Source organism: Lobosporangium transversale (assembly GCF_002105155.1).
Source record: "Lobosporangium transversale strain NRRL 3116 chromosome Unknown BCR41scaffold_14, whole genome shotgun sequence".
NCBI lineage: Eukaryota > Fungi > Mortierellomycota > Mortierellomycetes > Mortierellales > Mortierellaceae > Lobosporangium > Lobosporangium transversale.
Window position 1 is genome coordinate 169,951 of NW_019028992.1, and position 23,512 is coordinate 193,462.

The 23,512-nt window shown below is 40.1% G+C and overlaps 8 protein-coding genes across 8 annotated transcripts; 3 read left to right on the forward strand and 5 right to left on the reverse strand.

Annotated features, from left to right (window-relative positions):
- Positions 1-161: 161 nt before the first annotated feature.
- On the reverse strand, positions 162-2,227 carry BCR41DRAFT_377464 (serine incorporator/TMS membrane protein; the record flags this gene model as incomplete). The annotated part of the gene is made up of 6 exons (XM_022027107.1): positions 162-471; positions 568-1,263; positions 1,400-1,476; positions 1,667-1,774; positions 1,871-1,894; positions 2,081-2,227. The coding sequence occupies 6 exons, from the start codon at positions 2,225-2,227 to the stop codon at positions 162-164; spliced, it is 1,362 nt and encodes a 453-aa protein (XP_021882280.1).
- Positions 2,228-2,831: 604 nt separating this feature from the next.
- On the forward strand, positions 2,832-6,820 carry BCR41DRAFT_369875 (microtubule associated protein-domain-containing protein; the record flags this gene model as incomplete). Its single annotated transcript, XM_022026491.1, has 10 exons — positions 2,832-2,904; positions 2,974-3,086; positions 3,527-3,610; positions 4,096-4,191; positions 4,364-4,402; positions 4,675-5,037; positions 5,215-5,368; positions 5,463-5,581; positions 5,685-5,841; positions 5,982-6,820. 10 exons carry the CDS (start codon positions 2,832-2,834, stop codon positions 6,818-6,820), a joined length of 2,037 nt encoding a protein of 678 aa, XP_021882281.1.
- A 2,668-nt stretch (positions 6,821-9,488) lies between these two features.
- BCR41DRAFT_385758 (hypothetical protein) lies at positions 9,489-11,808 on the forward strand (the record flags this gene model as incomplete). The annotated part of the gene is made up of 3 exons (XM_022027711.1): positions 9,489-9,599; positions 10,281-10,607; positions 10,729-11,808. 3 exons carry the CDS (start codon positions 9,489-9,491, stop codon positions 11,680-11,682), a joined length of 1,392 nt encoding a protein of 463 aa, XP_021882282.1. The 3' UTR covers positions 11,683-11,808.
- Positions 11,809-12,034: 226 nt separating this feature from the next.
- BCR41DRAFT_351566 (glyceraldehyde 3-phosphate dehydrogenase) lies at positions 12,035-13,911 on the reverse strand. Its single transcript, XM_022023814.1, has 4 exons — positions 13,877-13,911; positions 13,505-13,604; positions 13,125-13,231; positions 12,035-12,953 (listed from the first exon to the last, which is right to left on the reverse strand). The coding sequence occupies exons 1-4, from the start codon at positions 13,900-13,902 to the stop codon at positions 12,179-12,181; spliced, it is 1,008 nt and encodes a 335-aa protein (XP_021882283.1). The 5' UTR covers positions 13,903-13,911; the 3' UTR covers positions 12,035-12,178.
- A 467-nt stretch (positions 13,912-14,378) lies between these two features.
- On the reverse strand, positions 14,379-18,174 carry BCR41DRAFT_304073 (antiviral helicase; the record flags this gene model as incomplete). The annotated part of the gene is made up of 5 exons (XM_022020746.1): positions 14,379-14,582; positions 14,769-16,621; positions 16,782-17,135; positions 17,405-17,864; positions 17,995-18,174. 5 exons carry the CDS (start codon positions 18,172-18,174, stop codon positions 14,379-14,381), a joined length of 3,051 nt encoding a protein of 1,016 aa, XP_021882284.1.
- A 414-nt stretch (positions 18,175-18,588) lies between these two features.
- BCR41DRAFT_351569 (ras-2) lies at positions 18,589-20,394 on the reverse strand. Its single transcript, XM_022023815.1, has 4 exons — positions 20,132-20,394; positions 19,343-19,482; positions 18,859-19,135; positions 18,589-18,705 (listed from the first exon to the last, which is right to left on the reverse strand). Exons 1-4 carry the CDS (start codon positions 20,208-20,210, stop codon positions 18,620-18,622), a joined length of 582 nt encoding a protein of 193 aa, XP_021882285.1. The 5' UTR covers positions 20,211-20,394; the 3' UTR covers positions 18,589-18,619.
- Positions 20,395-20,638: 244 nt separating this feature from the next.
- Positions 20,639-22,413, forward strand: BCR41DRAFT_351572 (hypothetical protein). The gene is made up of 5 exons (XM_022023816.1): positions 20,639-20,730; positions 20,853-21,064; positions 21,451-21,783; positions 21,902-22,068; positions 22,206-22,413. Exons 2-5 carry the CDS (start codon positions 20,875-20,877, stop codon positions 22,296-22,298), a joined length of 783 nt encoding a protein of 260 aa, XP_021882286.1. The 5' UTR covers positions 20,639-20,730; positions 20,853-20,874; the 3' UTR covers positions 22,299-22,413.
- Positions 22,401-23,494, reverse strand: BCR41DRAFT_303939 (HAD-like domain-containing protein; the record flags this gene model as incomplete). Its single annotated transcript, XM_022020739.1, has 3 exons — positions 22,401-22,981; positions 23,069-23,214; positions 23,337-23,494. 3 exons carry the CDS (start codon positions 23,492-23,494, stop codon positions 22,401-22,403), a joined length of 885 nt encoding a protein of 294 aa, XP_021882287.1.
- Positions 23,495-23,512: the final 18 nt, after the last annotated feature.

Genomic DNA, 23,512 nt, shown 5'->3' on the forward strand with positions numbered 1-23,512 from the left:
ACAATCTGCTTTTACATCTTCAGATTTTGGAATAGTGGAACAAAGATCAGTCTTCGGAGCTTTCATGATATCCTTTCTTTCTCAAAGCAGCTTATCAAATTCGTTGAGCTTTTTGCTGTTGTAATACAGATTCTGTTTTTATACCACTAGTAATCAAGAAATCAATTAGGAAAAAGAACGGGTGCAAGAAGTGAAAATGCATAGAGACTATAGCAGATCCAAGACGAGACCACCTTAACCCAGACTGCAGGCCGGCTCTGGTCAATCAAGATAAGGTTATTTCCATTCCTATCTACCTCTTCGAATGTGTTCCAGTTCGTCAGCACCATTGAGATGTACATGGCTGCTAATGCAAACACAATGTGGAAAAAACTATAGTTATATTGACATCCATTCTTCTCATCGTCCTTGGCGTCGTATTCCGTATCATCTTCTTCATCAATATCATCCAACGCAGACACTGGAAGCGCTCTATATCACAACGTTAGGGGAGGAAAAAAAAAAAATGTTCAAAGAGTTTAATACCATAGTTTGTTGGACTCAAAGTCACTGAGAATCAAGATGTACCCTCTTTCAACAGCCGCCAGAATAGCATCGGATTGCTGTGCCGTTGAATCCGCTTTGAGAGGTGCATAGTCGCCATTATCAATCGTGGCCTTTCCGCTCTGTGTTGCTGCCCTTGAGGTTGAATAGGCTACGGCAAGGAAAGTAAAGACAGCATCGAGGACAACTGACGTGGTCCTTGTCCCTCTCGCTTTATTCCAAGGATTACAATTGGTATCCTCATCCGGTTCATTCGCCACGCCGCTCAATACTAAGTAAGCGCAGTATATTACGACCATAGACGACTGTGTTAACCCTGATCGTGGGTTCGCATCCTGGATAGCAGGCAAAATACTCAAGATCGTGACAATGATACCAAGGATCAGATTGAATGTTATCCAAAAAGTATTCATTCCGCAACCTTTGCCTGCAAAATAATTATATGTGATCTCCGTGAGAACCAAGAAGCCGAGAAACATGACCAACGTGGATCCTACGAGGATAAACCGCCATATGTTGCTATCACTCTGTTCCCATTTATCCACACAAGTCTCACTCCAGGTATGTGCAAGGTCGACCAAGAGAATGAGTCCAAAGAGAATGAAAACACCAGCTCCTATCAATGCAACATAGTTGCCGTAAAAAACGAAAAACCGTACTGGAATAAAAAAAGATGCTACCACCAGAGCCATCCAGGTAAGTAATTTTGGTCCCCACCATCTATTATAAAAAAAAAAAAAAAAAAAAAAAAAGTTGGTGGCACTTACCAAAACAAAAAAGCATAATTTCCTTTTCTTTTTTTCCATTTTTCTTTTTTTTCTTTTTTTATTCATTCTGAATCGCTGCTCTTTTTGACCGTGAATCGTGCACACCGATTAACAGAGCTCCAAGGATGAAATGAAAGAGTGCAAGGCCAAATCCAGTGCGCTGAACCTGATTTGCACCATAAAAGGAAGCGGACATATAAAAGGCCAGAATGAGAGATATATTTCAGACAATTTGTCTGTTAGTCAAAACACAATAAAGGATAAAGTAAAGAGAGAGGAAAGAGGAGTCGCGAGGAAAAGGGATCTCATTGTTGTTGTAACAATCTGTGCTGCAAATCTACTAGAGCTCACTCTACCCCAAACACTCCGTAACAAGAATTGTCCGCGCAGTTTAACTTGAGATATCCATAAGTGATGTTTTCGAGCTGTTTAGAAACCCAATCATGTAGCAAAGCCCAAGCTAGCTATAAGACTCAATACGAGATATATTGGCGTTAAGAAGATGAATAGGATATAATTGATGGGATTTTTTTTCTTCCAGAATGTAATCAATACCGTACCAAGGAGTTGAATAGCATAATTATCTTGATCATATTGATGTAGTATAAATAATAGGGGCGTAGAGAAGATAAGGGGATCGATGGTTAATAGCAAAAAAAAAAAAAAAAAAATTGACGATGTGGTTTCTTCTCATGTCAGAAAAGCAGCAAAGGCTGTTGGATATGAGATCAACAAACGAAAAAAGAGGATTGACGTATGGGCTGCATTACTGCATATCCGACACGAGTGGCGATAGAGTTATTGTAATTGCACGATTGACAAGTAAGCGAGCATGCTGCAGCGGAGAAACAAGAGACGAGGATGGAGCCAAGACTACTCAAGGCGGGTAGTGCGAGACAGCTGATGGCTCCACCCATGCTTAATTGTACTGAAATTTAAATTTCTGTATGCGCTTCTTTGCTTCGACTAGAGGGAGCCAGAGGAAGGGTCAAGGCTAACAAAAATAGCGATGATAGGAATGATGTTCAAGGAGAAAGAAGAGGGAAAAGTGAGGGAGAAGGAGGCAAAGCGAAGAAGTGTTTTTTCGACATTGGAGCATGGTGTAAGTCACATGATTTAGCTATTTTGCCTTTTGCTTCTGTCTTTTTACAAATCTCAACGTCTTTGGTCTCCTCATTCAAATTCTAAACTTCAAAGGTTTTAAACATTCTCCTCTCACACCTTCTCTTACACCTTTCTTCTCTCACACCTCCTCACTCACTTCTTTTACTTCTCACTCTCCTTCTTCCTTCTTCCTTCTTCCTTCCTTCTACCTTCTACCTTCTTCTTAATTCTCCTCTTACTCTTCTTTTCTTCTTTTTTGCAAAGTGAATTGATCCTTTTATCGTTTATTTCACTCTATTGGTTTTGCCACACTACAGAGACTTTATTCTAAACTGGCTACTCACTGTTCCTGCTACAACCACTACTGCGAATTTATTGTTACCTGACCTGAGTGCTCATTCATTGACACTCCTCCCAATGACTTCTGACGATTCATGCGACAACACTCTTACATTAATGGGCATTGATTCGCATTGTCATTGGGCACAGGGTAATAATAATAAAAGCATTGACAACGAAAACAACAGCAACAATAATAATAGCATTTACAGTTGTACAGCATTTGTAGAGGCTGCAAAACCTACTGCAGTCAATGCTGTAACTACCACTACAGTACCCGCTGCAAAAACACTTTTGCCTCTTACAACAGTATCCACCACAAGTTCAACAATTGTAAGCACAACCAGCAGTTCATCAGCTGGAACATTGGCTGCTATGCATACTTCTGCTGGGACCTTATGTCATAGCCCTGAACCTCCAAAAGATCAGGACTTAGGTCAGGACGCTGCAATCTGGGTAATGACTGGAACATCTGTTGAAAATAATTGGGCAGTAAAAGAGATAAAAGAAAAGAGAGAGTGAATGTTCTTATAACTCTTTGTCTTTCGATCGATTCCACTTTGTCCTGTTCACATACGCCGTTATTGACTGACAGCCGACAACTTACTCTAATCGCTAATTGCTCTCTCCTGCCATATACTTTTCTTTTTTTTTTTTTTTTTTTTTTTTTTGCGTGTTAACCGTATGCTCAACTTTTTATGGTGCTCTTTTTTTGCTATCCTGGACTGTCCATGGGATTTTATTGTCTGGCCAATCGGCATTATTTCATCTAGCAAGTGTTGGCTGATCTGGATCGCTATGTCAAGGAGGCCAGGAAGGATCATATTTTACTTGCTGCGGAGATTGAGGATTTAATGGTAGGTGATTCCAATTCTTCTTTATTAGTCTTGACTGTGTGTTGCCACCGTCCCTAAAGTAAAAACAGAAAAAAAAAATTGTCATCATTTTGCATTGCTTCGCCCTTGAATTTCCCCACCCCCTAACGCGATATCTGCTGCGGTTTTGAATCAAACATTTACATACAAAAAAAAGACAAGGCTGGTTGATCATTGCTGTCAGCTTGGATTAGATCCTGCAAATGTTACGCATCTGTTGGTCTTTCCAATAACCACACCTATCACTCTCACAACACGGCGAACTTTGCATCGAGCATGTGACGATCTCTACCAGGTAACTACGCACTTTTTTTTTTTCCCTCTTTAAATAGTAAAAACGACAGTTAGTCAAAGAAAGCAATTGTAGCCATGAGCATCATGCCAGAGATCAGAGACTAGAGTGAGCTTATGATCTCGATATTGAATGTATCAATGCTTATGTGGGCCAATTTCGCTTTTATCAATAGGATATCCTAAGACGCAAAGTAAGGATTGAGCGTTGGGTTTCTAGGATCATCACGATCGCAGAGAATATTTGCGAGCCACCCGAACGGTATCTCAAGGTATTAAAATTTCTAATGACAATTGCTCTCTAATGCAAAGTTTTAAATATTACATGATCGAAGACTATTTTCGTATCCATGTGCTGTGCCTGAGCCTTTCTTCCCCCTCTCATCTTCCTCTCATGCATTTATCTAATGCAAATTTGGTTCTATGCATTCTATTTTTTGATAGACAGATATGCCTTCCATGTCAAGGGCACGTGTGTTGCAGGTAATAAGCCTTTTGCAGGAATAACGAAAAAGAAGAAATAAAAATAAAATAAAAAAATAAAAGAAAAGGACTCTCTAACGTCTCATCATATTGTTGCTTGCTACGTGCTATCATTAGCTTGAGAGGACTTATCGTACACTGGAAAAAGAATGGGTAAGGCCCTCAAGTCTCTTCCAAGTCAATAACTGTGATTATTTACAAAAAAAAAAAAAAAGCCCAAGAGCATTCAATGTTGATTAATTTAACTTTTATTCGTGCTTTTGTATTGATAGATGGAACGAATGCAACGGTTTCAGTCCATGGTGGGCATGCTACGTGTACGATGGGATCAATGTGCCTACTTTCCTATCGATAATTACGACCATGCTCTCAGTAAACTCTTTGAGCTGGCTGAGCTCCATGATGAAACTATGGAATTTTCATTTGTCCGCATTGAGGCTCCGTTGTGTCTATCACAGGAATGTCTGGCGAGTCTCTCCACAAAGTTGGCGAATCTGGATCAAAGCTACTATACCCGACAAGCAAGGATCAGAGCAATGGAACACATCCTTAGTTTGATTTATCAAGATCTCAGAATACCAGAAGAAAAAAGAGTGGTATTTAGGAATGAAGCCACTGTCAAGTATGCCGCAGAGGTAATGAGAAGAAAAAAAAACCAAAAAAAAAAAAAAAAGAAAGCCCCACTCTTTGAGTGAGGCCATTATTGTTACTACTTTCTGCTGCATATGAGCAAGCCCATGCTTGATGCCTTAACTAAAAATGGCTCTTTGTTTTATTTTATTTCATTTTATTTTGTTTTTGCGCGTTTGTAGCTCGGAAGAGAACTCAAAGGACTGCAATTGGAATTGAATGCACGTAAACTGTATTTATCTGGAGAATGTTGGGAAGTATTGACAATTGTTTGGGATGCATGCCTTATCAGTGACCAGGAGCGACAGGCATTTAAGGCTCAGGTTGATCAAGACGGTTAGTGATACAAACAGTCTCGTTTTCTCTTTTCTTTTTTTTTTTTTTTTTTTTTTTTTTGTTATGTATTATTAATATTAAGTATATAATATAGGCACTACATTCATTGAGAAAGTGAAAACGATCCAGTCAGAGATTGAAAAATGTCGGACGAGGTTCTCAAAATCTAAGGCAGTCTACAAACTAATGATGATACGAAGCAACCACATAAAGGTAAGACAGGCATTCTAGGGTATTACAAAATTGATTTTGTAACATGTAAATTGTTGGTCAAGTAACATGCTGATTGCTCTTGTCTTCTCTCTTGTAACCATAGCGAATGATATCATTTGAGCAGACCGCCAGTGATCCCAAGCGCTTATTCCAACCGTCATTCCGATTAGTCGATGAAGAAAAATTTAGACGACGTGCCTATCCAACGCTATTGAAACTTGAGGAGTCGTTGATAGCAGCTATCAAGCAGTTTGAAACCGGTAAGCGAACTTTTAAAGACTCAAGAAACAAAAGGTTTGCATTTATCCTGCGGTACCTCAAGCCATGTCTTTGTTTTGTCGTTCTGACTATCTCTTTTTTTTTTTTTTTTTTTTTTTTTTTGATTTTTATGACCGATTAGAAAATGGAGAGCAGTTCATGTATGATGGCGTCCCGTATATCGAAACTCTTCAGTCCGAAGTTTCAAAACGACATGTCAATAAGACCGTGTTCGCAAAGTTCACTCCGAAGATTGTTGCTCCAACCAAGGGTCAAGCTATCCAAATCATGGGCAGATCTTTTTCACCTATCCCTGTACCAACTACTCCAACTCAAGTATCACGTCCTCAGAAAACTTCAAAGAGTTCGCTTACTTCTACACACTTAGTCTCTTCACCCTCTGGGCCGTCATTAAAGACCAATAAATCCAAAATATCCCCACCACAACCTTCATCGATGCCAGACAGTCTCTCTACATTGTCGATTCATGAATCGCAACTGTTGGATCCAGTCAAGAATAAGAACAAGGAGCAAAAGTTAAAATTAGGATTGAGCGACGATTTCTCGTCCCTTAAATCATATCTTCTTTCGCATCAACGAGGTATCTCTGATGTATCGACTGAATCTTTGGGCTCGAATGATTCTGTGGAAGCAAAGTCATCGGCGTTTTCGCTCTCAATGACTCCAGCCTCCGTCTCTTCGTCCGCATCCAACTCACCCACGACCGAGACCACTGCCAACAATAGTTCGGGCTCATATTTTGGATCCCCTATATCTTCCACCACCACCAGCCCCGCTAGCTCTGTTTCGGCAGTTGTATCCCTATTGTCTACCTCACCCCCGGCCCCTACTTCCCTCACTAAACAACAGCAGGTTGCAAGATTGCAGAGACTTGAGCAATTAGCGCTACCAAAGAACAAGCTCAATGCCGTGGCGAAGCGTCCTCAGGCCAACAACACTGCAAAACGTGTAGCTGCATAAGTCCTCAAGAAGAAAGAAAAAAAAAAAAAAAAAAAAAAAAAACACTTGTAATTTATTCCAACCAAAATATATCCTTAAAATCTTGCATCATAGTGAAAATAAATAAAAAAAATAAAAAGCTTATAATTTCCCATTCCACAAAAACAGATTGACGAGAAGCAACAAGTGTAGCTTCAAGTGATATTGTAAACGGTTGAAATCCAAGGATGATTGAGCTCTATACAAAAAGCAACTCGAATAATTGAGTGTTTTGAACCAGGATAGGAAGGCCTTGTACTGGGCCTATTAACGCTAATGGCTATATCATTTTTAAATTTCAGAGAGAACGTCTATTGCAAGTAGGGGAAGAAAGGCAATTTTAAGTTTCGCCACCAAATTTTTATAACATTACCTGTGGAATGAGAGTCATGCCAGGGCTGATGACTGGAGAATCAATGGCATAAAGCATAAGAGGGCTCGTCAACGGATCAAGGAATTCTTTGCTGCTGAGTCTCTGGGCCTGGTACTGTACACATCTGCGTATAAAAGTCGTTAATTGAAGGAGGGTACTTTTAAGTGCAGAGGAGATACATGGATGTGAGTATAACACCTTCAGGTTTGTATAAACAAAAAAAAGGTATATATAATATACCTTTATATTCATGTACTTGATTGGGGTACTCATTCGTGGGAATGTTTAATACCTTAAATCAGCGGCTATTATATGGAGAAGGTCAGTCCAAGGAAGTAGAAACCTTATAGATTAGTCCTGGCTCCCTTCGCCATCATCAGTTTCTATCAGTTCCCTTCAATATCATCACAACTTTACCCCCGCATACGACAATCTGTGTGAGGCAAGATCGATTCATTACCAGTCCTCATGCAAACAGAAACTTGTGGTGCAATGTCTTTCAGATCTAGTCATGCACCTTATAGAGCTGTTAGGTTTTTTCAATGTAATCTTATCCGATGCATGGGCCGGAAAAGAGATATGACATGACATCGATTGATCAGTCCTCCTCCTCGACTGTCGTAACATTCGTTGTAATGAACAAAGGAAGCAAGGCTCCTGTCGGTTGAATAAATATCCTGGAAGCCTTTTAATCCCCATACGAAACGCAACTTTGCATCGCCACATACACACAAGCGACGCACAAATAGCACAAATATGCACCTCATGAGATGAACATGAGAGGTTCAGCGGCAGCTGATCGGAATGTACTATTTTTCATTAATTTGATATAATAATAATTTGTATTAAATGTACGCCATGATGCTAATGAATGGACGCATTTGGATGTTGCGTGTTGCTTTTGAAGAATTGATTTATCCACGCCCCCAGTACGGTTGTAGAGTTGATAATTGATGTCCGACGGGAGCTTTCTTTTTTTCTTTCGCTCATTAACACAGATACACAGACATGCAGAGCAACAGGAACAACGTTTGGTTACTTGAATGATAAGCTGTCCTACAGCAAAATAAAATTCATGAGAGCCAAACCAAGTTGTGCTTTGAAAGTGGTTGTATAACACCATGAAGTGCATCTTTAAAGACGGTTGAGAACAAATAGAAGCCATGATGATAGATCAGCCGGTTTTAACGTTTGCTCTTGTTGCTGGGCTAGTTGATATCGTTTCCTGATCAGGACAAGTAGCTCTTTCTTCCAAGATGGCGCTCTTTTTCTACCCCACTCTATTCTATCCAGACAGACATATACTTTTTCTATATATTTTTTTTTTTTTGTCCTTTCTAGGCTATTTTCTCTCATTCGCCTCGTGGTCATATAGCCACAATCTTTTTTTTTACGCCGTTTTGGCCGTCATCATTTATTCTACTACTCTTGGGCTCGTTTTTTTTTTTTTTTTTTTTTTTTTTGAATTCAATCGCAAAGAGTGGCCTGACCTCAGACAAAAAAGGAATAAAAGAAATGAGTTCTAGCCTGGTCGAAGCTATTGCTTAAAGTTGACCTTGATCATGAATTTGTAAACATACATGATGACACAATGGCATGTTTTTGTTTTTGTCTAGCGGTCTAGCGGTCTAGCAATATAAAACATATATATATAGTATTGTTTCGCGTAGTCCGATATGAATGAAGAATGGAGAGTTACGGGAAGTGGAGTTGTTTTACTACACCCAAATTAATACAGAGTTGATGAATCTAAGTCGTCCCCACAGCAGACGACTCATTTTAATTTAAATTTCAAATTCAACCTCCACTTCTTTTAATACTTTGTACATATTCAGATCCTCCTTTTCTGTTGGCCAACATTCCTCTCTTTCTTTTGATCTGTTTCTCCTTTTTTCTTTACTTTGTCTGGCCTATCCTCCTTTACATCCATTAACGACCATCAAACATCTCTCTCTCTCTACTCTTCTCACCCTCACCCTCACCCTCGTCCTCATCCATCCAGTCGTCCGATACTCTTAATATCCTTTATTACTCTGCTAATCCCTATACACAAGCACGCAAACACATGCTCTTGACCATCCGATCTCCCAAAATTTGACAATTAGCACATTCATTCCTTTTTTTTTGCAGACCAGCAAAAACAACCCCCTATTCTGCCCCACTCACGTCTTTATCCCCTTGCAGAAACAGTACATCATCAATCAATCCCACTTCCGCTGCATCAACCGTATTAAAGCATCGCAGTGAACTACACACCCACGCACAAAATCATACATTATGGGGTTCTTCAACAAACCACTCCTGCCCGCTCGCTATGACAACGAAGATGTACAGATTAGTGCAGAGCTCTGCTCCAATATTTCTCTCATCATTGTTGGACTTGCCAAGGTATGTTCTTCTCCCCTTCATCTATCCTCCTTACTCTTGGCCTTTGTCTGGGATCAGAAGGATTAAAAAGAAAAAGGAATCCACACTTTTATATTGGCCCTCCTCTATTCTTGCCCTCGATATGTCTGTTGTTGCTATTGTTATTGTTATTGTTATTATTGTTTTCATTTTGTTTTATTTCATGTGGGGTTCTTTTTTTAATGACACCTATTCCTGGGAATAATCTGGACCACTAAGAATGGCGATGCATTTATTTACTTTATTTATTTTATTTTAACGTTTTACACCTTGCATTTTTCCCTTTTTGCTTTTGGTTACACCATCAAGGCAATTTTTTTCTTTCTTTTTATTTCTTCATTATTTCTTTTTATGTTTGATTTGAACTTGAGAATGAAGGATCGGAGTCAAAGTGTCACATCAGTATAAGGCATCTACACACATGTAAGCGGACAAAGGAAGATCCAGTCTAGGCAGAAGAAGGAAAAAAAAGCCGATTTTATTTTCTTTCTTTTTTTCTTCTTTGGTTGAGCCCTTTTTCCATCAAAATCAACGGACTGCTTCTCCCATTTGTGAGCACAAAAGCACAAGATTTTTTTTTTATTTTTTTTTATAATTAACAATTTTATGAATGAATATATTTGTTCTATCCATTTTTTTTTTTTTTTTTTTTTTTTTTTTTAGGGTGAAATCACGATCCTGAGTGGGAATGAGGACATGATTCATATCAAGACCAGTGTTCAGGCCAAGGAGTCAATCCTCACCAATGGTGCTGCATTGGAGCCCATCCAAATTGGAGATCACTACACATACACAATCCATACACCTTTAGAGGACAAATTAAAAAGCGCTGTGACCTTCCAGGTCTTCATCACTATCCCTCGACATCTCGAAAGTCTAGAGTCCTTTACAATCCATGGATCTAATATCGAACTGTCTATCGGAAACATCTCTCATACTTTCATCCGGACTCTGGCCATCCAGAATTGCCGTGGTGATATCACTCTCGAAGTAAGCCCTCTTCCTTTTTGTAATTGTCATATTTTTTTATTTTAATGAAAAAAGATACACGTAAAGAATGGCATTAAGAATGCTTTTTTTTTTTTTTTTTTTTTTTTTTATTCAACAATAGAGCTTCTACGGAGAATCGGCTATTATCAAGAGCACGATCGCTGGCAGTATATGTGGCAAATACTCAGTCGCGCGATTACTCGCCAATGCTAAATCTGGCAAGATTATATCTGAGGTCCATCTTCTCAACACTGATGAATCTCAACCACACCCAAAAGTCGTTTGCTCCACTTTGCACCACCCCGTCATCCTCTCTGTTGATGGTACAGATCTCTTTGGTCAATTCGCAGTCGAAGCCAAGACTCAATGTCAACCCTTGGACGTGAAGGTCCTGCTTGCAAGCCCACACCAGAGACTTTTAGGCAACTTTATCAACTTTGGAGGCCCTGCTCGGATCAGGCTCTCAGGCAATTATCAAGGCAGAGTCGAAACTAGGACACTTTATGGCAGGATCATAATTGATGAGCCAGAATTCAAAAAACTTGAGGGTGCCACGCTTAGTTTACCTTCCCCTAGTGGTTGCAAAACATCCGGATTAAGGCTGTCCAGTCAATTGAATTTTCCACCTTCGGGTGCTGGTACTGGACTATCTTCATTATCCTCATCCTCATCATCCTCATCCATCTCTTCTTTACACCAAAGCGTCGCAAAATCATCCAGGACATCATCTCAAGGAAGTGTAGGTTGGGATCGTGATGATCCTCGTCATATCCTATACAGTAACGATCTTAATCATCAAAAGCACCCTTTTGACCAATATTCTAATGTCAACAGCAGTTCTGTTCCTGGATCGACCATAATACCCTCTGGAGTCAACTCGTACACCAACTCGATCTATGAATCCACCATTGAAACAAAATCGACTGTTACAACTAACTCAGAGGAGGATCGTAAGAAGAAGAGAGACAAGGAGAAGGAGTCAGTGGTAAAAGAATTGATTGGCACAATTGGTCATGGCGCTGGTTTGATCATGGTGAAGAACAGAAGTGGTGACATTGCCGTCTCTTTGATTTAGAAAAGGGAACTGTAATGGTTGTATATCAAAATTGGTTCTTTTTTTTTTGCATTTTTAGCATTTCATCTCCATTTTTCTTTCTTTTTTGGTTAAACATCTTCTTAATAATAGTCAACAACTGTATAGATATTTTTATTCTATTTAACTTCTCTCCAACTGTTGTATAATCAGATTAAAGAAAAAAAAAAGTATCATTTTATCAAATTAGAGGACAATCTTAGTAGATACAGACAAATTATGGCAATGTAGTGCTCGCTCTTCATGGAGATCGCCGCCTTTATTGAAAAAATCGTAGTGTAAAATATTTCGTGTGGAGAAATCACCTGACTTAAAGAACATATACTTTTTTTATATTTGTCGTATTTTATTTTATTTCATATTTACACAAACAAGCATCATTGCCTATTTCGAATATACAAGATGGAATTGGAAACATCAGAAAAAAAAAAAGATGTGTGTACGTGTGTGCGTGTATGAGGATGTACATTTTAATGCTTTAGTTGTCCTTGGAGGCCATGTACAAGATAAGGTCGATGCAACGGTTGCTGTATCCATACTCGTTATCGTACCAGGCCACAAGCTTGACAAAGGTGTCGTTCAAGGCAATGCCAGCTCCAGCATCAAAGACACTAGAATGTGTGTCGCCAACAAAGTCGGTCGAGACAACATGGTCCTCAGTGTAGGCCAAGATGCCCTTCATGTCACCCTCAGCAGCCTTCTTGATGGCAGCCTTGATGTCATTATAAGACGCAGGCTTGGACAAGCGAGCAGTCAAGTCAACAACCGAGACATCGGAAGTAGGGACACGGAAAGCCATACCGGTCAACTTGCCATTGAGGTCAGGAATGACCTTGCCAACGGCCTTAGCAGCTCCAGTAGAGGAAGGGATGATGTTGGCACCAGCACCACGACCACCACGCCAGTCCTTGTTAGAAGGGCCATCCACAGTCTTCTGGGTAGCAGTCGTGGCGTGGACAGTGGTCATCAAGGCCTCAGTGATACCAAAGTTGTCATGAATGACCTTGGCCAAAGGAGCCAAGCAGTTGGTTGTGCAGGAAGCATTCGAGACAACCTTGTACTCTGGCTTATAAGCATCCAAGTTGACTCCACAGACAAACATTGGAGCATCAGCCGAGGGAGCAGAAATGATGACCTTCTTAGCACCACCCTTCAAATGGGCAGAAGCCTTTTCGGTCGTGGTGAACACGCCGGTGGACTCGACAACGTAATCAGCACCGTCAGAACCCCATGGAATTTCCTCTGGATTCTTACTGATTTTTTTTTTTTTTTTTTTTTTTTGTTTCATACAAAGAGGAAAAAATACGTCAGTCAACCAATCCATCATTCATTTACCAATTTTAGACTATCAAACATCGGTCTAATCAAAAGATCCTTCTTTTTTTTTTTACGATACGATCAATTGTAATCGAACGAAGACTTACAATCCGTGAACAGCAATCTTGTGGCCGTCAACGATCAAGTGGCCGTCCTTTGCTTCGACATGGCCCTTGTAGCGACCATGGGTCGAGTCATACTTAAACATATAGACCTATCCGAGACATACGGTTATGGTATGATGAATAAATGAGTAAATGATGTCAATAACAAAAAAGGTTGGACATAATGACGTGTTTGTGAATACACGGAGACTACGTCTCATCCTTCCCCATCCTCATTCTTATCATCTTATCCCTCCATACTCCTTCCTTGAATGTAGGCAGACATTAAGAGGACAATTGCTCGTGTGCAATACTTTTCATCTATTTTTTTTTTTTTTCTAATTTTTTTTTATTCTTACTATTCTTTAGAATGGTCAACTTACCATGTAGTCGGCATCGATGAAGGGATCATTGACAGCGACAACCTCGACCTGCTTGTTCTGAAGAGCAGCACGGAGGACAAGACGACCAATACGTCCGAATCTAAACAGTCAAGTTTGAAATTACATGGGAAACTATTAGTCAATATAGACAATCATAAAAGGCCCTTTGTTTCTTTCCCTCTTTTTTTTTTTTTTTTTTTTTTTTTTTTTTTTTTTTGGAAAATCGAACGGAGTGAGTGAAAGTAATGAAGTCTATAGCAGGACTACAGTGTTTAAACTTGAATAAGGAACCCTTCTACACAAAAAAAAAAAAACTCTCCTTGATTGGGCGAAGTCAGAATGATTCTTTTCTTTTACAGGAGTGTTTCTTACCCGTTGATACCAATCTTGACAACCATGATTTAAATACTTATAATGTTTTATGCGTGGGAATACGAAGGAGTTGAAGAGGAAAGATGAGGAGAAAAAGAAAGAAAAAGAGGAAAGCTGCGTGGGATAATCAGCCCTGGGTTTTATTTAATTTGGGGTGCACTGCAAGACTGAATCAAGTTGTCTCACGGCTCTAAACATTAGGACATTGGAGCACCCCAGTTAGTTCACAATACAGTGCCTGCCTTCGCGTACGTAGAAAGAGAATCCATTTGGACAGAGCCATGTAATGTTTACATGGGCTGTTCCATTCATTTCTTCTTTCTTCTGCCGCAGTATTTATTTGTGTGTTACCTGATTTGGTTCTTCCGTCCTTAATGATGCTCAACAAATCCCTATCTCAATGGATATCGATATATACCATCCGATTAGAGAGAGGAGGATTTTTATTTATTTATTTATTTTAGTGAAAGAAAAAGAGCAATGCGTTACAGAGAAAGGTGTTTTAAAGATACAAGGAATTGGCAAAGATAATATCGCGCTTGATGCAAACAATGCCTGCTGCAAATTTACTCTCCAGCTCAGTATTTCCAATACTCTTTGCTGCAGAGGACATTTGTCGAAGCAACTCTTCCAGACGTCTAAACGCACGGATGATTGAACCCTCAAATACATCTGTCATCTTGCAGATCTGTGAGAATTTAGCTCCCTGATCGACAAAATAAAAATAAAAATAAAAATAAAAAAAGATTTAGTATCAGCAAATGATAATGGCCTTATCGTGACTCAAAATATCATTAAAAAAAAAAAAAAAAAAAAAAAAAAGGTCCCAGGAACTCGGATCCATTGTTGTTTCAACTTCAAACTGAGAGATAAGAGATAGCGTGCTACTTACGTTAGCCCATGCATAGACAACATCCATCAACTCTGCGCGGAAAGATTGGACATATTCTTCTTCGTCCAATGACAGCTTACAACTTTGCGATACCTTGGCAATCTTACGTGCTGCTTCCTGCATCAACCTCAACGGTGCTGCCAACTCTTCTCTCATCGAAGCATTGCCCTCTGCCTTCTCCTGGAAGACAAAACAGCTCAACAACGCAGCAGTCTGTTCCACCGTCAGATCATTAAATGCACCATTGAAAATCATCTCCGTCAATAGCAACTCATCACCTGATGTAATCTCGCATGCCACACGACCCTTCATCTCAATCACATCCGAACTCGAGGTGTATCCCAAACGGCGCAGCACACGCTTTCGGCACTTGAGCTCATCCAACTGTGCAATCGAATTAGCCTCCGTAATTTGTTTCTTAATGGATTTGATCTTGTTGTTTGTCTCCACTTTCTCTAGGTAACGCTTGTATGTATCCAAAAGAACATCCTTTGCCATAGTCTGTACTAATGGATGCGCAGCCATAGCTGCCTCCAAGACCTCGATCTTACGAATCACCTTCTTGAATGCCTCATCCTTGATGTTCATATTCTCAATAGGATCCAATAGGGGGATTCCATCAGGAAAACGCCTCTGCAGTTCAAGCAAGCTTTTATGGATTGTATGCCGAGCATCACTGGATCTCAGATCCTTGAGCAAAAAGATACGAGGCGTTGCAATGGCCTCCAGACACGATAACAGAATAGGCACAACCATTAATTCACCCTTCTCACCGGGTGGACAAGCCTTAACTCCTGTTGCGAGACCGTCCAATCCAGGAATGATGGTCGTCTTGGGTGCACAGTACAGCAAAACGTCCAAAATAAAAGTAGGCTCAAGATTCGCTGATGCAGAAGCCCCGCGAGCAACCGAGGGCATTTTCTTTGTGTATCCTGAAACAATTCCCCAGCCGAAATCCTGGTCTTCGTAGCGGACTTTGACAACGCGTCCGGGCTGCATGTAAGGAAGCGCATGTGTGGGGTGGTTGACAACATCCAATACATCTTTCTTGAGCGATGCAAGTTGCTGGCGAATATCATTGTAGGTAGCAAGCAAAGCCTCATTCTCGAAAACCATACCATCTCTAGTACTCTCTAGTGTCGTCAACTCTCTCTCAAGCTGTGGGATGTTGGCATTGTTCTGAAATTGATAAAAGCATCGCTCCAACATATATTCCGGACTAATTCCTTCGACACGTGTCAAATTGAGAATCATATTGTATGATAGGTGGAAGGCAGAGTTCAGCGGGTCTGTTGTTCCTTTGACCATTCCCTTGGCCACAGCGGGCTCCATCTTCTCGTCCAGCATCATAATGACGATACCACGTTCATCCAGACCACGACGACCAGCACGACCAGACATCTGGATGTATTCTCCCCCAGAGACCCAACGTTGCTCCTTGCCATCCCATTTTCGCACACTCGTGAATACAACAGTCTTGGCTGGCATATTCAAACCAATGGAGAACGTCTCTGTGGCAAACAATACCTTGACAAGACCTTCCTGAAACAGAATCTCGATCACCTCTTTCAAGATTGGCAAAAGACCAGCATGATGGATACCAATACCACGACGAAGCAAAGGGAGAATATGCTCAATCTGGGGCAAAGAGCGATCATCCTCTGACAATGAGCTGATGGCGTTTGTGAACACCTGGTTGACCATTTCACTTTCCTTGTCATCATTAAAGTCCAGCTTACTCATCTGCATTGCTAATGCCTCACACTCCCTCTTACTGAAACTGAAGACAATGACAGGATGGTAATTCTTGACCAAAATCATTTTGATGATTTTGTAAATATCTGAAGGACCGTCTACATTATACGGTAACAACAGCAGCCATTAGCACGGAAAAAAGTAAAAGAGGAAGAGCGAATGTTGCATGTTTTCATGTATGAGAATGAATAAATAAATAAATAAAAACGAAAACGAAAACGAAAACGAAAACAAAAATAGGGATAAATTTACCTTTACTAGCGCCTTTCTTGCCTACTTTTCTAGCATCCTTCTTCCCGCCTCGACCCCTAATATCATCCGCCTGTAATCCTTGAGAATCAGTCAGGGCACCCAACGCCTTCTGAAAATTGTCTTCCCTAAAGTTACCCTTTTCATCCACGACCAAATGGATACCCTCGCCTCCTTGAGGAAACAGATAATGCTGAAGCGGTGTAGGACGGAAATCAGTGTAGACGACGTGACAAGGTTGCTCCTTGTTATTGCAGATCCACTCTGCAAATTCCATGGCATTAGGGATAGTAGCGGATAAAAAGACATAGTGACACTTTGGCGGCAACAGAATGATGGTTTCTTCCCATACAACACCACGCTCTATAAAAGATCGTAGATATCATATTAAATCCAGGCCACAAAAATAAATAAACAAAATAAAATAAAAAGTAAAAGCGTTAGCAACAACAGATCTGTGGTATTGATCCATTTTTGATCACATTAATCACAATCGCAAGAATGAAAACAAAAAAAGAAAAAGAAAAAGAAAAAAAAAAAAGAAAAAGAAAAAGAAAAAAAAAAAGAAAAAGAAAAAGAAAAAAAAAAAGAAAAAGAAAAAGAAAAAAAAAAAAAAAAAAAAAAAAACATACCCTTGTCTCTCATGTAATGAATTTCATCGAAAATAACCCATGCTACTTCACGCATGACTTCAGAGCCACGGTAAAGCATCGATCGCAAAATCTCTGTTGTCATGACCAAGCATGAAGCACTGGGGTTGATGGTTACATCTCCAGTCATCAACCCAACGTCACCAAACTCTTCTAATAACTCTCGGTATTTTTGGTTACTAAGCGCTTTAATTGGACTTGTGTAGATGACGCGCTGCTTGCCTCTTAAACTGGTGGCAATTGCAAATTCAGCCACGACTGTTTTACCAGCCGAGGTGTGAGCAGAGACTAATACAGACTCGCCCCGTTCAATCGAATAGGTAGCGAGCTTCTGAAATGGGTCGAGAGTGAAAGGATATGATCTAACAGGAGGGTTCTCTGGTATGTGTTGTGAGATGGGAACGTAATTCCAGTTTGGTGGTAAAGCTACTTGATGGCGAACCTTTTTTTTTTTTTTTTTTAGAGAGAGAAATCAATGAATTCCATTTTATCTCTGATATATAGCAAACGAAGGATTGAATAGTATCAAAAAAAAATAAAAAAATAAAAAATAAAAATAAAAAAGTCTTTACCTGATGGGATAAAACGACGTTTGCACCTTCTGCTGAAGGCATCAGTCCAGCAGCAGAGGCAACTTCGCGCTCCAAGTCCTGCTCAAAGCTATCCGTGACTGTAGGCAATGGCTGATGGACTGTACGAGTCTTCTTTTCTGTGGGAACATTTTCACCATCAGGATCGGTCAAGTCAGCCATATCTCTGTCCGCGTCCTCTTTTGTCAAGACTGAGCCCGTCGAAAGGGCATGTTTCTTTTGCTTGTTATTACTCTCATCGGCATGGTCCTTTCTCTTTCGTAATGACGGCCGTACTGTATCTGTGATGGTATAGTTGGAGAAGTCCTCAGTTTGTGAGTCGTCAAAGACGTCAAATGCATCCGATGCCCCTGAGAACATTGCGGGATAGGGTGTCAAGTTGAAGGGAGTCCAGGAGAAAGACAATTAAACGGAGAAACTCGAAACAGCTGCTGAATGAACTGACAAGTCTTTTTTTTTTTTTTTTTTTTTTTTTAATGTTTACGAGTATTTGATAAAGCCGTCACATGTTGTGGCTGTGTGAACTATGGAACTATGGAACTATGGATTGCAGAAAAAAAAAAAAAAAAAAAAAAAGTTTGCCTTTATCATGTAAATTCAAGATGCTTTAGAGGATGATACATTCTTTCTTAGGTTCCTCAGGTACATTGGTCGACTTTTCAATTTCACCAATCATGAGCTCAAAGACTCGACCTATGAATATAGGGACGATGTTAATAAGTAGGATTGTTCTTCCAAATCTGCTGGACACATTAAATAATCGGCGCTAAATCAGGATAACCTTTGAATTCCAGATAGGAAACCCATCAAAATGATAAATACTAAATTCAGGGTCCTTTGACTTACCAATATTTTCGTTGTGTTTGGCTGATGACTCGCAAGACTGACAGTTCCAGAGCGCAGCAAGTTCTTCACCTTCCTCGGTCGAGATCTGTCGTTGACCATGCAAATCGCTCTTGTTACCAACAATGACAATGGGAACCCAATCAGTACCAGTGTAGTTCAAAATTTTATCACGAATGATCTTGATCATGTCAAAACTGAGTTTGTTCGTGACAGAGTACACAAGAATGTATCCATGAATATCGAGTGCGTGTTTGCCATTGAAAATAGAGAACTCATCCTATTTGAATTTTTCAGCAGAATATCATTTAATCCAGGGCAGAGTCGCAGGAAAGCAAAAAAAAAAAAAAAAAAAAAAAAAAAGGCGAATCGTTACGATAAGTAAAACAAGGTCATGCTTGTTGGTATACATATGGAAAGATAGAAATAGAAAAAAAAAAAAAAAAAAAAAAAAAAAAAATTTTTTTCTTGACGATTCTTAACTTGCCTGTCCTGCAGTATCAATAATCTCTGCAGTATATTCTTGACCTTGATGACTAATAGTTTTGGTGAATGTATTTTCAATTGTAGGGTAGTAAGAATCCACAAACACGTTCTCTACGAACTGGATTGTCATGGATGATTTGCCTACGCCATTTTTGAAAGATAGTAATGAACACAAAGAATCCATTTCAATAAACAAATAAACATAAGTTAAGTCTCAGTAGTCATGCATGGAAGGATCAACAGTCAATAAGAAAACAAGAAGATCACATAGATCGGCGTTGTTGTGTTGTTGCAAATGTGGATGATCCTGTTATGACATACGAATAGCGTACGGTGTCTTCATCCTCAGTACCCGTTGCTGCTTAAACCATACAAAAGGACTCGATGTCTCAATCTCCTTCAACTAGAACATTTTCGTGAGGTGTAGCAGAACAGAGTGGTCTTACCAGACCATAACTACAAAATGCTACAATGTTCCATTTGATTCGTGGTGTGCTAATTGCCTCTGATATCCGGTGACCGAGTGTATGAGAGAAAGAGGGAGAGACGGGTTGTCCTCAAGAGCTTATACGATATTTTCCATGCTTCATGTCGAGAGTGAATAACCTATTCACTGCTAATAATATGACAATCTTTTTTTTTTTTTTAGGTTGGATATTCAAGAGAAGAGCGCCCTATTTTCCATTGTTGCTTTCTATCGTCCTTTCCAGCTCCAATGTTGCCGATGCAATTGATATTTCCCGTGACCGGAGCGAGCCTATTAGAAAGATAAGAAAAAAAAAAAACGTACCAACTGCTCGTGAACCTAGTAAGGCGATACGTCTCAACTTTGGAGATTTAATAGGGGTCTGAGTGGCGGGAGTGCTCATGGCAAAGTAATAAAGATAATTAAACAAGAGAAAGAGAAAGAGAGAATGAGAATGAGAAAGAGAGAATGAGAATGAGAATGAGAATGAGAATGAGAATGAGAATGAGAATGAGAATGAGAATGAGAATGAGAATGAGAATGAGAATGGGAATGGAATAAGAGAAGGTAATAAATGGAAAGTAAACTGTACGTGTGCGCAGATACAAGAGAAAAGGGGTCTGACTGACGCCCTTGATTTCTGTCTTGTATTCTGTACATGGAGACTATGCATGTGTCTTTATTTATTTTTTATTTTTTATTTTTTTTCCTCCTTTGGTCTCCCCTCTTCCATCTTTCCATCCCATCCATTGCTAATCACCAACCTGTCGTCATTGTCATTGCCGTCTTTATTCTTGTTGCTATCAATAAACAAAAACAAGAAACAAGAGAGAGAGAGATTGCTTGACTGCCTAGATTAGTCTTTTCCATCTCTCCCCTTCACTATCTTTAACCTCCAAGCTTTAGAGCCTGACTTGTTGAAGGCAATTCTAATAGCCAGGAAGAAACGTCATTCCCGTCTAGTACTCTGTATCCACTTTTCTCACGCAACCTTGAATCTTACTATATATAAACTAAAAAAAAAAAAAAAAAAAAAAAAAAAAAGCGTGAGATAGAAAGAGAGCTCAATGGGCGAATCCAGGGAACGCAGTGGTAGAAGCCAATCTCCTTCATCTGTACGCCGCAACAGTACCCATGGAGGGGACAAGGATAGAGACAGGAACAGGGACAGGAACAGGGACAGGAACAGGGACAGGGATCATGACCACCACAAGAGTACCTCCAGACAGAGGAAGGATTCTCGCTCCAGGTCTCCTTGTAAGTTCACTGGCAGTGTCAATCCTACTCATCTTCGTTATTGTATTGCCAAGTCTATAAAAGTCAGGTCACGCACCAGAACTAACCTCTTCCTCTCTTTATATTTTCTTTTTCTTTTTCTTCTTTTTCCTGTATTCCTTTGTCCATCAACGGAATGGACCTGACTTGGCGATATCATTCTCGCACTCCTTGGACTTACTACTTGACTAAATTGACAAAAAACAACGCACACAACTTTTCTATCACGGCTGATTGTCCATCTAATCGAACTGAGGATGTTTTTATCATATTTCTCAATTGACACCAACATTCTGTGCGGCTTTGGAACTTGATCTCCATAAATTATCCTTCTTTTTTTTCCTCCAATGTGAAATAAACTCTGGCAGCCCGCAGACACCGGTCGCGTTCAAATGACAGGAGAGATGTCAGGGACGATCGAAAGTCTACCCGTACAAGCGACAGTAGCAACAGAACTAAACATCATCTCTCCAGATCAAGATCAAGGTCAAGGTCAAGGTCAAAGTCTGGTTCTCGCTCACGCTCACGCTCTCGTCACCGATCCGAATCTAGTCGCCACCATCGTCAACACCGTAGGGATGATTCGAGAGATCGTAGTAGCCATCGTCGTTCTCGTTCCAGGGAGAATGACAGATCACATCGCCATCGTCGCAGTAGGAGTCGATCTGTCGACAGTAGTTCCAGTAGTAGCGACAGTGAAGGTAAAGAAGTTGACAGTAAATTTGAACGCTAATATGTTACTATTATTATTATTATTACTATTACTATTGCCATTGTTTCCACGAGGCTTAATGGTTCAGCTTTACTCATACGACCTAGATCGTTCTCGCTCAAGGGGCCGCAGACACCGCAAGCACAAGCGATCGCGCTCTAGATCTCGATCGCGTTCCAAGAAATCTAGGAGTAAACGCCATCGCCGTCGATCCCCCTCTTCATCATCCGATGATTCGGACGATAACCGTCGGAGTGTTATTACAGGACAAAAGGTAACAAAAACAAGCATATCGACACAGTCACTGTTATATAACTAGATGGCCTGCTGAAATAAATGTATTTTAATATGCATTTATACGAGATTAATCTTCTCTATTTCATCATCATTGTTATTCGTTTCGTTATTTAGCTGAAACTTAAGGTTGCTAAATCCAGTCAAGACAAGAAGCGCGAGAAGAACAGAGGAACCCTTTTAGAGTATCTGAATGCTACTTATGGCTGATATTGCGATCTATAGCTCTGTGCTAGTATATTCATTCTGCAGTCTAGCACTATAAAAGTCAATGGTTACAATAATAATAATAATAATAATACAATATAGCATTCAGAGCTTGGCTACAGACGTTGGAGATGATCCAACTAGTAATTTGATGCCGAGAATGCTCTCCAATGTCTCAATAGCCTTTTCTGGTTTCCCCAGTTCAACTCGGATAGTCTTCATTCCCAACTTTTCAGCCGACTTTAGGTTAGCACCAATGTCATCGAGAAAAACTACTTCTGAAGGTTGAACGCCCACAAGCTCGCATGCCTTTTTAAAAATCGCTGGATCTGGTTTCCGAAGGCCTAAAACAGTGGATTCGATATAGTAATCAAAAAGTGTCTTGAGATGACCCTGTGCCATCACCATCGATCCTCTTGTAGCCTCTGTCCCTGTTGACGTTGATGTTGATGTTGCCATAATTGGTTGACCAGTGACTTTTAGGATCAATTCTTGCTCACGTTGTCCACGCTCGTCCAATGGAAAGTCGAAATTATTCGTCAACGCTGCTAGTTTGTATCCGACCTGTCGAAGCGCTACAATGGCTTGGACCATGGATGGGACGGCCGCAGCTGTCTTGCGCATCATTTGATGAAACAATTCCCGCCCATTGATAACAGGAGCTTTGAACGACTTTTCATCAAACTCTAAGTAAAAAAAAAAAAAAAAAAAAAATTAAAAATATAAGGATCCCAACAAAATAAATAAATAAGTAAAGGATAGGGATAGAATACCTTTGCCTCTCAATCGAGCATATTTCGAATATGCAGCAATGTTTTCTGGATTGGAAAGTTGTTCCGAGAAGGCATCATAAAATGACCACAGATCAATCTCACCGCGCTCCAATTTCTGGAAGGCACCATTGGGCCCAGCCTGTGCACTAATGTATGTACATGAAGGGTTGTCGATTATTAATGACGATTAACACGTCATAATAGCACATCCGAAGTACGTCCCATGCGAATAAATATACATATATCGTATATAAAACTGTTTACTCACATGGCGATATTCAAATAGTTGTGAGGCAAGTTATGCTCCTTTTCATATTCGGCAATTCCACTGAAGGGAGACCCTACAACGACTCCGCCAATGTCAAAGAAGACGGCCTTATAAGGTCTTGCTTCAGCGATAGTTTGTTTGTCAAAAGAATTGGGCATGATGGTCTTGTGGGGTGC

What these genes read in the sequence shown, in the direction of transcription:
- BCR41DRAFT_351566 (XM_022023814.1), bottom strand. Translation starts at nt 13,902, where the DNA reads ATGGTTGTCAAGATTGGTATCAACGG. An exon ending in TCATCGATGCCGACTACATG is followed by an intron (nt 13,232 to 13,504) that starts GTAAGTTGACCA and finishes TGTCTCGGATAG; the next exon opens with GTCTATATGTTTAAGTATGA. An exon ending in AAGATTGCTGTTCACGGATT is followed by an intron (nt 12,954 to 13,124) that starts GTAAGTCTTCGT and finishes AAAAAAAATCAG; the next exon opens with TAAGAATCCAGAGGAAATTC.
- BCR41DRAFT_351569 (XM_022023815.1), bottom strand. Translation starts at nt 20,210, where the DNA reads ATGAGCACTCCCGCCACTCAGACCCCTATTAAATCTCCAAAGTTGAGA. An exon ending in TTATTGATACTGCAGGACAG is followed by an intron (nt 19,136 to 19,342) that starts GCAAGTTAAGAA and finishes AAATTCAAATAG; the next exon opens with GATGAGTTCTCTATTTTCAA. An exon ending in CAAACACAACGAAAATATTG is followed by an intron (nt 18,706 to 18,858) that starts GTAAGTCAAAGG and finishes CTATATTCATAG; the next exon opens with GTCGAGTCTTTGAGCTCATG.
- BCR41DRAFT_351572 (XM_022023816.1), top strand. Translation starts at nt 20,875, where the DNA reads ATGGGCGAATCCAGGGAACGCAGTGGTAGAAGCCAATCTCCTTCATCT. An exon ending in TTCTCGCTCCAGGTCTCCTT is followed by an intron (nt 21,065 to 21,450) that starts GTAAGTTCACTG and finishes AAACTCTGGCAG; the next exon opens with CCCGCAGACACCGGTCGCGT. An exon ending in CAGTAGTAGCGACAGTGAAG is followed by an intron (nt 21,784 to 21,901) that starts GTAAAGAAGTTG and finishes CATACGACCTAG; the next exon opens with ATCGTTCTCGCTCAAGGGGC.